General features: G+C 45.8%; 1 protein-coding gene across 3 annotated transcripts in view; it reads right to left on the reverse strand.

The window, feature by feature from the left end:
• Positions 1–218: 218 nt before the first annotated feature.
• Positions 219–13,886, reverse strand: part of C1QB (complement C1q B chain) — a 45,698-nt gene continuing 32,030 nt past the window's right edge. For all 3 annotated transcript variants that reach the window (XM_069240329.1, XM_069240327.1, XM_069240328.1), the window contains 2 exons: positions 9,112–9,310; positions 219–3,664 (listed from right to left, as the gene is read on the reverse strand). In XM_069240329.1, the coding sequence (XP_069096430.1) occupies positions 3,087–3,664; positions 9,112–9,286 (753 nt within the window). In that variant the 5' untranslated portion in view covers positions 9,287–9,310 and the 3' untranslated portion in view covers positions 219–3,086. The remainder of the gene's footprint in view (positions 3,665–9,111; positions 9,311–13,886) is intronic.

Genomic DNA, 13,886 nt, shown 5'->3' on the forward strand with positions numbered 1-13,886 from the left:
AGAAAGGGAGAAGGAGAAAGAGATGAGAGACGAGGAAGGGAGCAGTGGTGGCTCGAACATTTCCGCAGAGGCTGCTTTTGGTTCGCAGTCCAGCCCTACAGGTGAGAACCACAGAGACGAGCAACTTGATTTCAGGAACATTTACCCAATACTAGAAACCAATAAGTTGAAATTAAATCTTTTTTTCTTTACATAAAAATACCGAAGTTGTTTGTAAGTATCACATTGAAAAGTTTAATGCACAGGGTAATGTAGATCGTAAGATCACACACATTAAATCATGAGCTTAGACTTGATCTGAAAATTTAACATATGTGCTACCCGGCTGGAAAACAACAGAGATACAATGTTTTAAGCTGTTGATCGTTTTGCATCATTAGTTTACTTGAAATGCATTATTTGATTATTCTTAGATTATAAAAAGCCAAAAGAACCCTTAAATAATTAAAAGAGAATACAATTTCAACAAAGTGGCTGGGCCATCTCTTCTGAAAGATTAGGACAAAGCTTGCATGAGCAGACACACTAGAAGATATTGTACAATGGAAATACTTATAGTCGATTAATCAATGATCATTACTTGAAACAATCAGCCATACGTGGTAACTAACAAAACGTAAACATAAGATACCCACTAGATATCAGAGTGGGTATTCATTTTCGTGGAAATATCAATGTTGTGCTTTCATCTGCCCTTAAAACACAGAATTACCTCTGACATCAGTAATTGATCGACCATGAAAACCACTCATCTCTCTACTATGCCAATGTTCAGGATAATACTTGTCTGAATACGAGGCCCAAATCCCCCAAAGCTTTGTGCGGGCGCTTCCATGACACAAGAGGCAGAAGGGAATGTATACATTTACTGAGCACAAAATAAAATGCACAGAACTAAATAATAGTAAGCCCCAGATGTACATCTTGTAAATATGTATAATTTAAACTGTTAATAATTGACAAATGGTCAATTTTGTGAATGCTTATAGGAGTAGCCTTTGAAAAAAGCAAGGAGCCTTTGATTGCAATCATAAGAAATATTTGCAGTACAAAATGTTGTCAGTTTAACACATGTTCAAATCACCAGAGCGCTGCAAGGGTAGTAATTTCTAACATGTTCATTTTGTGTGGCATCCAGAAAATGTAATACTTCCCAAATGTGGTTGCATAGATATTGTATGCCAGCATTTGAATAAGTATGATGAAATTAAGTAGGATATTTCCGGCATTTTGAAACAGAGAGATCTTGGAGACCCTCTACGTTGTGGTGTCTTGTAACTTATAGAAGGCAAGTGCACCTGACAATCCATAGGTTCCATGCATTCTAAAAGGTGGAGAGACTGCAGTGCAGTGCACTTAGCAGAAATTTCGCGTGTATACCTGATAATGCTATGTTTAAGCCATACAATCCATATGCTCTGGTGGTGGTGAAACGAATGTACATCCAAGGCTGCTGTGCATCTGTGATGTTAGTAAAATTTCCAATCACCATGTGTTAGCTGAGTGCATGCTCACTTGTCCACTCCTCATGCTTGCATTTTGCATCCCTGTGCTGCCCCAGATTGTGTGTACGTTAGAACGCATGTCCGTCCATGCTAGACTACAGGGATTTGCACATTTTCAGGGGCCATTTGCACAACACATCCACAGCACAGCTGAACCCAAGAAATAGGGAGGACTTGGGTGCATGTGTGGTTGGTGTTTCATTGGACCAAGTGACTCATTGACGTGGTCTACTGAAGAAAGCTCTGACTTGGACCAAGTAGCTACAGAATAGGATGTTTCCTGTTCCACTAAGAGAGCTCGACCTTCAGCTGGAAAAACATCTTGCACTCTCAATGTTTTCAGAAAAATTCTATTGTATGTGGCAGCAGTATCTCTTCTTAGCCCTAGAGACACCACATCACAAAAATAATGAAAACATCAGGCAACCCTCTATGTGGCTGGCGATATAAGAACCCAAGTTGGCAGCCTTTTACTCAGTCCCAGGAAGGATCCCGGGACTTATTGTTAGGTGTGCTCCTCCTAGTTTGCCACAGAGCTCCAGTGCAGCTACACGGCGCACAAACGGGAAACAAGCATTGGCAAGGCCAATAGGTCTGTTGTGTTAATATATACAAACACCGATGCAGCATTAAACCCAGATTAAATGTATGAAATGATGGCTGCCCTATGCTGAGGTCTCACTTTCCTTCATTTCACTTCTGGTTTTATTTCCACGGGAAATGAAGGCTGTAGGTAGGGGAGACTTCATTACATCCCTTGTTTCATTTCTGTGATAAAGAAAGAAACAAAAAATGGGTAATTTCTATGATATAGAAAGAAACAAATAAAGGCTTTCTTGCCACCCGATTTTCATTTGAAATAGAAACATAAAAAGGATAAAATGAAATTTCATTGCAGTCACATGTTTCTTTTTGTGACGCGGAAAGAAGCTCAGGACCATAATGAAAGCTCCCTGGCAATGCTCTTAAAACCGTATCTGGCGTCCAGGTGCTTCAATGAAAACGCCAGGGGAAAGAGGAGGAAGGGGCGGGAGCAAAGTGAAGACATGACAGGCGAGAGAAATGAGCAGTGACTCAGGGGTAAGAGGGAAGGGTGAGAGGAAGCAACAGAGGAGCAGACACAGGTGAAAGCAAAGAGAAGGAAATGAGCAATAAGGGCCAAAAGAGGGGTAGGTGAATAGTTGTAAAAAAAACGTCCCTCCATTGCCATACAAACAATCCATTGGAGTTGAAAGGATACACCCATAAGTCTGCAGCATGGGAAGAGAGAAAGAGTCCTCTGGGATGATCCGGGATGTGATTGACAAAGTCTCACACAAAGGGCTGAAATAAAGGGATCCAAAGAATGAAAAAGGTTGTAGGGGCGAACCTAACACCAACTCTATGTACATTATGAGGAGGATGTGCTTTTCAACCCAGACATGGTAAGAGGTGCAATGAGAGACCCCACCCACATAGGTGGAACAAGGGGGAAAACCATGACCTACAGAAAGACCATATTTCTCAACGAGTAATGCAATGCTACTAAGCACGCTAAGCATTTCCTGCACAGATGAAAAACAGAATGTATGGCTTGATGGATTATGAAGGATCTGGGAAGAGCAGGAACCCAGAGAAAATACTGTCAGCACCTTCACTCGCCATTAAAGAATTCTTTTCAGTTGTTTCAAGCCATACAGACTCATCTTTATGCAGCTGAAGTACCACCCCACCTGTGGTAACCTGAAATATACTGTGCACATAATCACAGAAGGTGAGGATCTTGATTTTCTCTCCTTTCTCACCACTCTTCATAATGTTCACACATAAGTTGAATCTTTGTGTGGCATGGTAGGTGAAGTAATAGAGTCCAGCTATCTTGCAAGTGAACTTCCCTGTCTTTGGTTCATAATGATTATTTTGATTGGTGATCACCTTTTCAAAGCGAATGGGCTGCTCCTTTCTTGGAAGAATGCTGGATATCCTGGCTGCCGAAAAGGCTGATTTCAAGGTGGTTTTGTAATCACCTGATTCACCTTTTGCTCCCTTGGGACCAAACCGACCAGGAGGCCCCGGTGGACCACCAGGACCCTTGGGACCAACTTTTCCAGGATTCCCAGGTAGTCCTGGCTCCCCTTTCTCACCTTGTTCAGTCAGATCATCGGCTTGTCCAGGAGGACCTTGTTAAAGAAAAAGCAAAATTAGGTATGGTTGATGATGCATCCTTGAATATTGTAGAATTTCCTACAATTACCAAGCACTCTATCCAAAATATAGTACAAAAAATACTGACAGTGGCCACAATCAATATATTTGACTTTGAACTAAACTCTGGTATGCATATTGAGTGACGTAGGGCCAGATGTACTAAAATGCAATTTTGCATTTCCTAAATAGCGACTTCCTAGAAATCGCTATTTAGGAAATGCAAAATGCTATGTACCAAGATACCGATTTCCTAATAGCGATTCTTCCAAAGTAGGAATTGCTTTTAGGAAATCGCAAATAAGGAATCCCATTGCATTTGTGTCAACGGGCCGGTTTTGCATTTCCCAAATAGTAATTTTGTATTTGGGAAATGCTAAACCAAGGATGGCAATGGGCAAAAGGCCCCCTTGGTGCACCCCAAAAATAGTGGTGCACATGAGGAGCACACATATGCCCAAGGGGCATGTGTGTGCTCAATTGCAATAAAAAAAAAACATTTTGGGGTGCTTTTTATAATTGCTTTTGGTTACAATCAACATGAAGTTGATGTTATTTGCATTTCCTAATACCCTAATTGCGATCTCCTATTCTGGGGATCGGAAATTGCGATTTCTACAAGGTAGAAATCACAATTTGTGAATTCCTAAAGGCCTTTGTGTATCAGAGAAGGCAGATTTGCATTTCTTAACGGACCGAAATACCAATTAGGACCATTAAGAAATGCAAAAGCGCTTTGTAAATTGGTCCCAAGTGTCCAAATATGTGCTGTTTTATTTTGATAGAAATTGGAGTTATTCTATCAATAGTGAAAATGCAGGTTTGCGTGAATGCCCCCAAAAATTATATTGATATATAATGAGCATCCTGATAAAGATTGTACTTTATGTGGCTCTGCCCTACCTGTTTTGGTTAATATGGGGGTCATTACAACCCTGGCGGACGGCGTTAAAGCGGCGGTAAGACCGCCAACAGGCTGGCGGTCTTTTTTTTGTATTATGACCATGGCGGTTACCGCCATGGTCATCCGCCGCTTCCCCGTTCCGCCCGCCAGGGCGGAGACGACCGCTGGGCTGGAGACCAGGGTCTCCAGCCCGGCGGCCGTGACAATACCGCCGCCGGTATTGTGACCCGGCTTACCGCCGTGGATTTCCAGCGGTAGGAACGCCATGAAATCCATGGTGGTAAGCACTATCAGTGCCAGGGAATTCCTTCCCTGGCACTGATAGGGGTCTCTTCCCACCCCACACCCCCACACCGACTCCCTCCCCTACACCTCCCACCACCCCTGCCACCCCCCCAAAGGTGGCATGCCCCCCCTCCCCACCCTGACCCCCGACACTACCTTACACATACACACCCGACACGCACGCAGGCACCACCAACACACATACACGCACACACACCGACATACATGCCAACATCCACACACACACGCAGACACGTACACCCACATTCACACATTCACGCACACATCCATACAGACATACATACAGACAGACACGCACACATTTCCGAAACACGCAACACCCCCGCAAGCATACACGCACTCACCCACCCCCCCTACATACACAGACGCACATCCCCATGCACCCACACAACACCCCCCCACCCCCTCCCCTAACGGACGATCGACTTACCTGTTCCGTCGATCCTCCGGGAGGGGACGGGAGCCATGGGGGCAGCTCCGCCAACACCACACCGCCAACAGAACACCGCCGCGCAGAATCACAGGACGTGATTAGTTCGCGGTGTTCTGTTGGCGTGGCGGTGGAGGTGGAGCAACCTCCACTTCGCCGCCGCCCGCAAGTATGGCTGTTGGTGGCTCTCCGTCAGAAAAACGACAGAGGGCAGCTAACGGTCATAATACGCCGAGCAGCAAACCGCCACTACTGGCGGTCTCCTGCACGGCGGTCCCTCGGCGGTCTTCTTAAAAGACCGCAGAGGTTGTAATGACCACCTATGTTCCATCTTTTTTCCACAAAATCGAAAAAGAAATTAAGCACCAAACCACATAGTGTAGCATTCTTCAACACAGGGTTCATCCCATCCGTCACTCAGTAGGATTCCTAGATATGTTTTTTTCTCACATTAATGGCTAATGAATTACACCTGACATATGTGGGTTAGTTGGAGTGTGATATTGAAAGCCAGACAATAGACACAAAAGAGAGGACACTGTTCACATTGGGTGACAATATTGCATTTATTTTCTTTTTTTTCATAAACCTCTTTAAGTCAAATATGTTCACCCACCCCCATTCGCCATTGCTGCCTATAAGGGTTCTTCCTTTGAGACAGGGTAGCCAACTCTGATTATTCCTAATTCCGATTAGTCATCAGCAGCCCAAATTAAAATTGTGTGAGTGGGCTTCAGCAATTTTGTACTCAGACTGCACAGCCACAAATCAAAAACTTTGAGGGTCTAAGTTTCAAACATTCATGTCTGTGTGTCATCATGTTTCTGTGCATAAAATGTGACCATTAGGGGTCAGGTGTATTTTCGAGGTCCCTGCAGAAACTTTTTATCTTCAAATACATTATTGTCTTGCTAAGGTAACTGTGAGTGATGCGTTGTTTTTGGCAGCCGCAAGCGGGTGTTGCGTCGATTTCCCAGCCACGATGCAGGTGGTGCGTCACTTTTTCTCCAGCTCGGCTCCGGTGTGTGGATTTCAGCCTTGGTTCCAACAGATTCTCCTTTACAGGGCCCAGGGACTGGATAGGACACCGCTTGGCAGGGTAGGAGTCTCAGCAAGAGAGTCCAGGTGCTGGCAGAGGAAGACTTTGACGGCACTGAGACTTCAGAACAGGGGTCAAGCTCAGTTCAAGCCCTTGGAAACACTTCACAAGCAGGGAAACACCACAAACTCCAGTCCTTGCCCTATCTAAGGAAGAAACAGTAACTGCAGGCCAATCCAGCAAAACACTGTCACAGGCAAAGGGGCAGTACTCCTCCTCCTACTCTTCAGCTTTTCTTCTTGGCAGAGGTTCCTCTTGATCCAGAAGTAATCTAAAAGGCTGGGGTTTCGGGTCCACTACTTATACTTTGTTCTGCCTTTGAAGTAGGTAAACTTCAAAGGAAAGTCTCTGATGCTGACAAGATCCCAGGCTTGGCCACAGACACACACCAGGGTGTCGGAGACTGCATTGTGTGAGGGCAGGCACAGTGCTTTCACGTTTAAGTGACCACACCTCCCTCCACTTTAGCCCAGATGGCCCATCAGGATATGCACAGAAACCACGCCAAGGATGCCAGGTCTAACAGTAACCAAGAATAAGTGCCATGCCTAAGATGTTGCACATCATACAGAGTCAGGTTCTTGTTTTTCTATAGATATGTTTGTAACTAAAAATACACAGTTAAAACAAAACATTTGAGTTAGTCAAGTCATGTTCAGTGAGTAAACAGAGGTGGGCCACTGCACAACCTTTCACCTTTTCAGAACGTGTTCCAGAAAAATGTTTTTACGTTCAGCAACAATTATTGGGGTTATTACAACTTTGGAGGAGGTGTTAAACCGTCCCAAAAGTGACGGTAAAGTGACGGATATACCACCAGCCGTATTACGAGTCCATTATATCCTATGGAACTCGTAATACGGCTGGTGGTATATCTGTCACTTTACAGTCACTTTTGGGACGGATTAACACCTCCTCCAAAGTTGTAATAACCCCCTATATTCTTAGTCAGGAGACTTATAAAAACACACATTTACAAATAATATTCTAGTGAGAAGTCAAGAAGCTTATTTTTAAGCACCCTATTGACATTGTGAAATCACCGGGGCCTGATTACAACCTTGGCGGATGAAATTACTTGGTCACAAACGTGACAGATATCCTATCTGCTGTATTACAAGTTCCACAGAATGTAATGGAACTTGTAATATGGCGGGCGGGATATACATCATGTTCCACAGGCCCAAACATCCACATTACGAGTTTGGCGGTCCCAGTACAGCACTGGACATGGGCAGTGCAGGGGTCACCATGTATCCCCCTGCACTTGTTCTCCACCAGCCTTTTCATGGTGGGGAAACTGCCATATAAAGGCTGGCGGAGAAGAAGGTTGCAATCAGCAAGGGGGCACTGAGTTCAGTGCCGCCCTGGCTGACTACAACCAAGACTGCCGTTAGCCCACCGGGAACAATGTTCCCAGTGGGAACCGAGGTCCCCTGGCAGGTCCGCACACCAGGGTCGTACTTGGGCGGTCAGACTGCCCAGAGTACAGTGGTCCAACCGTCAACGCGATATGTGGCAGTCCCCAGACCGCCACACTGATAATGAGGCCCTAAGTCTTCAGTATGCACACAACAGTGATGTTATATCCTAGCTCCTGCTGGTGGGATGTTCGATTTAGAGAGATTTACAAGAGACAAAACAAATATAAAACTCTGCATTATTAGCTCTCAGTTTACGCTTAGTGTGCTTTTACTGAATTCTGTATATTTTCCTCGCTCTGTCAGGTACCCAACTTGCCAGTATAACCATCTCATTTCTGCGGTCTTCTGCTCCACTACACGCCCATCACAATAAATAGTGCATTCAAATTAGCTGCTCTTTTGCTGTAGCTGGATAAACTTATGGTCCACAGACACATTGGCACATAGGTGCTCGTCCATGTTGGTGTCTACCTAAGTTGTGCATAAAGCCCATGATGGATATCAATCAGCATGTGTCTATGTGATGTGTCTCTAAGGGCTATTGACAATGCCATATAGCTGCTACGTACTTCAATCTGGGCTTCAATGCTCCTACCCATATTACCCAGGTGTTTAGTAAAGTTGATGTACAGCCCTCAACAAAAACGATTATGGTCAGGGCTATAGAAGGTATGCCCACTGAAGTATAACAGGTACTTCTGGGCAATTATATTAGGCAGTCTACCTAGTTCTATACTATGGGCCAAAAAGATCCAACCAAGTTTTGTCATTGACACATCAGGTTTATGGATTTTTGTGACTTGGAAGTTACTACGCTAGAAAGGGGAGATAAGAGAGGTAGGATGAAGCAAATATGGGTATCAATCTGCCAAGAGGTAATTAGGCTTTGGGATGATGCATTGTGAATACCAATTGAGCTTGTGTCACTATAATGCATATATTCTTGCTGTAAAAAAATGTTTATTTTTGCACTTTACTCTGTATGATGGTATCTATTTGTATGGAAGAAATGCCAATCATTTTATTCACTAAAGTTTTTATATTGCTCTTTCCAGTAAAAAAAAAAAGATTTAAATGCAATTCATTTCATTGGCGATTATTTGTATTCGTGTTGGTCGTTCTGAAAACCTGACTGGAATTTACTTTTTGTCTGTCAACAAGATCATCCGTAATTTGTAGATATTGAACATACTCAATATAAGAACTAAGTAAATGATAGTAATGAAACGTATAAATGTTCTTATCAGTATCTTTCTTACCCACATCGCCTTTAACTCCATCAGTACCATCAATGCCATTGGATCCAGGGGTTCCGGGTACACCAGGAATACCAGGGATGGCGGAACGACCTCTGCAGCTTTGTGGGCTGACCAATGGTACCACAGTCAAAAGAACTAGCATCAGACTGAAAGCCATCTTCGTGTCGCCTCCCATTGGTCTTCCAATACCCTGAAGCAACTTAGAAGAAATAAAGAAGTCTTGTTGCTCAATAATACTCACAGAATGTGCAGTAGTTTACACCAGGAGAGGATGTAACTTTATATCTAACAATGGAGCACCATCTCTCACAATTCTCAAGTTTAATAGACTATTAAATTATTCTTTCTTAAGCATTCATATGGACCCTATTCTTATACTGTATATGCAGCCTCTCGTACTGTAGTAACTACATATGGTGCATATAGCAGGCATTTTTCCATCTATGTAAAGTGCAAAGCAGAATAGGTTAAAAAACACAGAGCAAAAAGGGATCTCTGCATGACAGTAGGGAACATATGAGGCCACTAATCTGTGACCACATATGTTCGCCTACTGCCCAATCCCTACTTTTGGAAGTCCCAGGGCAGAAGTTCTGGCATGAGGCAGTGGGCAGTAGGAACTACTGGTTTTCCCTTCAGGGCGAGGACCAGACCTCACTGACAGTGGGAAACAAATCCATCACTGGTGCGACACTTAGTTGAAGGGAATATAGCACATGAGGCAACCGTCACTACAAAATCAGAAAATGTTGTCCTTAATGAAATGCAAATATTCCCAACGCCAACTGACTTCAGGGTCAGAATTTTAAATCGACCCCCCAGCCACATAGTTAAAAGTTTTTTGAAGAATTGCTGCGGCAGTACCGTTCTTAATTTTGTTACATTAGCCCAACTCAGACACAATCAGTCGGAGATGGCTATTTTAACCTCTTCTTAACTGGCAAAAGTTTAAAAAATAGTGCGTCAGGATCTTATCAAGAAATAATACCTCCTCGACCGCTGTCAGTCATGTTTACATGAATCTACTAGCAGAAACATTGCCCAGCAGTCCAGCTGCTAGGTCATCCCAACAATGATCGAAGTTGGCCACCAGACCCCATTTAAATGTAACAGTTCCTCTCCAAGAACCACGCTGTGTTCTTCGACTACGTGTCATCAGTGGCTTGGAATCTTTTGAGACCGAGGGCTGTTTTGATGCATTCCTACGAGGGCATTTGGAAAGGCCAGTGTAGGTTTATGCCTAGTTCACCTTCAGTTAAATATGTGGTGCATCAATGCATTTGTCCCTTTTCTTTAAATGATAAGTTTATTGCCACATTCATGTTGTTTGTTGGAAGGCTCTATTAATACCTTCGCTATTGAAGCTATTTTTGCATGGCACTTGCTTCCATGTTCATCATTTGTGGCCTTCAAAAGTTCATACATATTTACCCATCATAATGAAAATCCATTGTCCTCTGAATTTTTTTCATTTTTTTCCGATCTTCTTATAACTGTTTGAGGTCGCATCCCACGGTGACCTTCGTTTGGCTTGTTGACCTTGTTTGCCACGCTTGTTTCGAAAATGCATCACTAACCTAGGTCTAATGATAGTATGACTTGCTGTTCTATTAATGAATAGAAATGCCTAGTCAGCACCAGTGAGACATTGTTCGTGTTATATTCTCCTTGTGGCACCTGGTGATGTATTCACCATTGTCTGCATCTGCCTTTCTGTACTGCAATTTGATTGCAATTGACTATGAGTGCCGGAAAGTGTGTGATAGAGGACGGACATTGTTTCCTTTTTAGCCATGTAGACACTTAGCTACACCCCCAAAATCCTCCCTCTTGAATCAAATTTAGTAGAGGCCACTAGACGTTGTCTAACATGCATGTGGTTTGTTACAAAGAACCATCACCCACGGCAGATAGAAGTTAGATGTCAGGTCAATCGTGCCACATCTGTTTTTCTGGGTTACTGGGGTGGGGAGGTTACGTCCACTTCGGGGCTTTAACTAGCATGGAGGGGTGTGTAGAGTTGTAGGCGACTCTGTACTATGCTGCGCGCGCAAGGCTCAATAAACAACACAGGAGACAATTATACTATTTGTGGAAGGCTGCAGACAGGGCATTCCACTCCGATTCTCTCCACTAACTGCCCGACTGCTAGCATCCTCCTATTTATTAGCTCCTTGCATCTCGTGCATGGATTCGCCCAAGTAACCAGGGCGAGGGAGGGGGTGAGGCTGGCTGTGGGTCAGACCCCCCTTCACTGTATGGTGCAGATGGTTGCCTCTGCTCTCCAGTTGCGTCACTGGGCGCAACGCTACATCCCTCTCCAAACTAAACAAAACACAAGACATGTAGTACAGATACAGTTCAGTCATTTCGAAAAAAACAATTTCAGTCTTGCAACTTGACAGATGGCAACAGACTGCGTCTCCGGTGGTACCTCGTGTGGGTAGTTCTGTCTGGGATCGGTTTCTCCCGAGGGTGAGGTGGTTCAGCCTCGGCTCCCGTGTGATTGGGCGATAGGGTAGGCACCTGGTTCAGGGCATCCACCGAAGCGAAGGAGGGGTCGTTGTTTTCGATGGCGGCCTGTGGCTCATTTGATGGCGGCTCACTTCTGGAGGTGGTCGCTGGTGACAGGACTTTGGGGATGAAACGTTTGAACACAGATATGTTGGGAGTGATTTCTTTAGTCCCTCGCTGAGTGACTACTAGGGTGCCCTGATGCCACACAACGGTCCATGAGCAAGGCTCAAACGCAGCCTGAACTTGCAACATGGGTTTCTGTCTCTCACAAGTACACTGTCACCTACTCGGAGGTCAGAGGTCTTTGCACCCCTGCGACGGCTTGCTCGTTCATTCGTGGCCTTTTGCCTTTCGTAGGTTCGGTCATCATCAACTGGGCCAGGTTCCCAGTTTGGATGGTGTGGGATAGAATTCGTACCACTCGCCCCATGGAGAGGTGGACCGTGCGCATCTGGACGTGTCATGTGGGGTTAGGCGATAGTTCCGTAGGAACAAATAGAGGGCAAGTTCAGGGGGTTGATGGGACGCACTAGCGATCCTGATAATTTTGTTAAGGGTCCTCGTGAACCGCTCGACCTCGTCATTCACTTGGGGCCTGCGGGCCGTTATTTTCTTGTGAAGGATTCCCATTGAGGTCAGGTAGGGCACAATCTCTCATCCCTGAAACGGTGGTCCATTGTCAGTCTGCAGCTCTTTTATAAGGCCGTGAGTGGCTACAATCTTTTCTGTTTTAGAGATTACTTCATTGGCTGTGAGGGACTGTAGGACCTCCACTTATGGTTATTTTGAGTAGTCATCAATCAGCACTGAAGTGTGTCTGTCATCTGGAAGACTACCAAAGGCAGAGAATTGCTACGTCCCACGGCCGTTGAGGCTCCTGCTCAGTGGCGACAGGGGATGGAAGACTGGGACTTCCTGCAGATTGGCACCACTCGCATGATCAGACGAGAGCTTCCACCTTTTCATCCATTAGGGGAAGCCACACTTTGGCCCGTAGTCTGTTCTTCATCTTCACCATGCCTTGATGACCCGCGTGGGCTAACTGGATGGCTTGGTCTTCCAGGCAGGAGACAGAAAGGAATAACCAGGGGGTGTCCTTTGAGGAAGCGCTCTTCTGGGTCAGCTGTGAGTTCTTCCCAAACATGATGTAGCTTTCCATGATGCGCCTGGAATGCACAGTGAGTTTGGGCCACTGTTGTTTGAGGAAATGCCACTGGTTGTCTCAGATGGCATTTAGGGGGTCATTCCGACCTTGGCGGGCGGCTACCGCCGCCCACCAGGCGGAAACCGCCATGCGGCCGCACTCATGCGGCCCCCATTCCGACATTCCCGCTGGGCCGGCATGCGCAAACCAAGTTTGCGCCCGCCGGCCCAGCGGGAATGAGGCCACAACACAGGAGCCGGCTCCGAATGGAGCCGGCGGTGTTGCGGCCGTGGCCCCAGGACACCCCTTACCGCCAGCCTCTTCCTGGCGGTGAAAACCGCCAGAAACAGGCTGGCGGTAAGGGGGTCATAATCCCCAGGGCAGCGCTGCTTGCAGCGCTGCCCTGGGGGATTATCACCGCCGGGGCAGAAACGGCGGAAAACCGCCGGCCCCGGCGGTGCGACCGCGGCTTTACCGCCGCGGTCAGAATAGGAAAGAAAGCACCACCAGCCTGTTGGCGGTGCTTTCAGTCATTATAGCCCTGGCGGTCTCGGACCGCCAGGGTCAGAATGACCCCCTTAGTGCCTTTTGGAGGCACAGGTCTTGCAGGGTGGCTTGGCAAAGTACCTCGTTAGAAATGGGCCAGGGGCGTGATTGTTTTGCAATGTATCTCACTTACTCTTCAGTCTCTTGTGCCTCTCTCTCTCTTCTCCTTCAGTAGCTGCACAAGGGTGGTGTGAGAGGTAGTCTGTGGGCTTGGCCAGACCCGGGCCGGTATTCTACTTGACAGTTGTACTCCTGGAGTTGGAGCATCTACTTCTCGATTTGATGGGCCATCTTTAATGCTGTCCCCTTGGAGAGGGGCAGTAGAGGGTTGTGATCTGTCCTGACGGTGAATGGGTGTCCATACACATAGAGGTGAAAGTGCTTACAGCCCCAATGTATTACGATGGACTCTTTTTCTATTTGCAAATATCTCTGTTCGGTCGGGTTGAGGGACCGACTGCCGTAGGCAGCTGGGGTCCAATCTTCTTGACCTTTTCTTTGTAGTAATACAGCTCCATGCCCTCTCGGACCAACATCCACTGCTATGGTGGTGTCCTTGGATGGGTCG

Source organism: Pleurodeles waltl, chromosome 6 (assembly GCF_031143425.1).
Source record: "Pleurodeles waltl isolate 20211129_DDA chromosome 6, aPleWal1.hap1.20221129, whole genome shotgun sequence".
NCBI classification, from domain to species: domain Eukaryota; kingdom Metazoa; phylum Chordata; class Amphibia; order Caudata; family Salamandridae; genus Pleurodeles; species Pleurodeles waltl.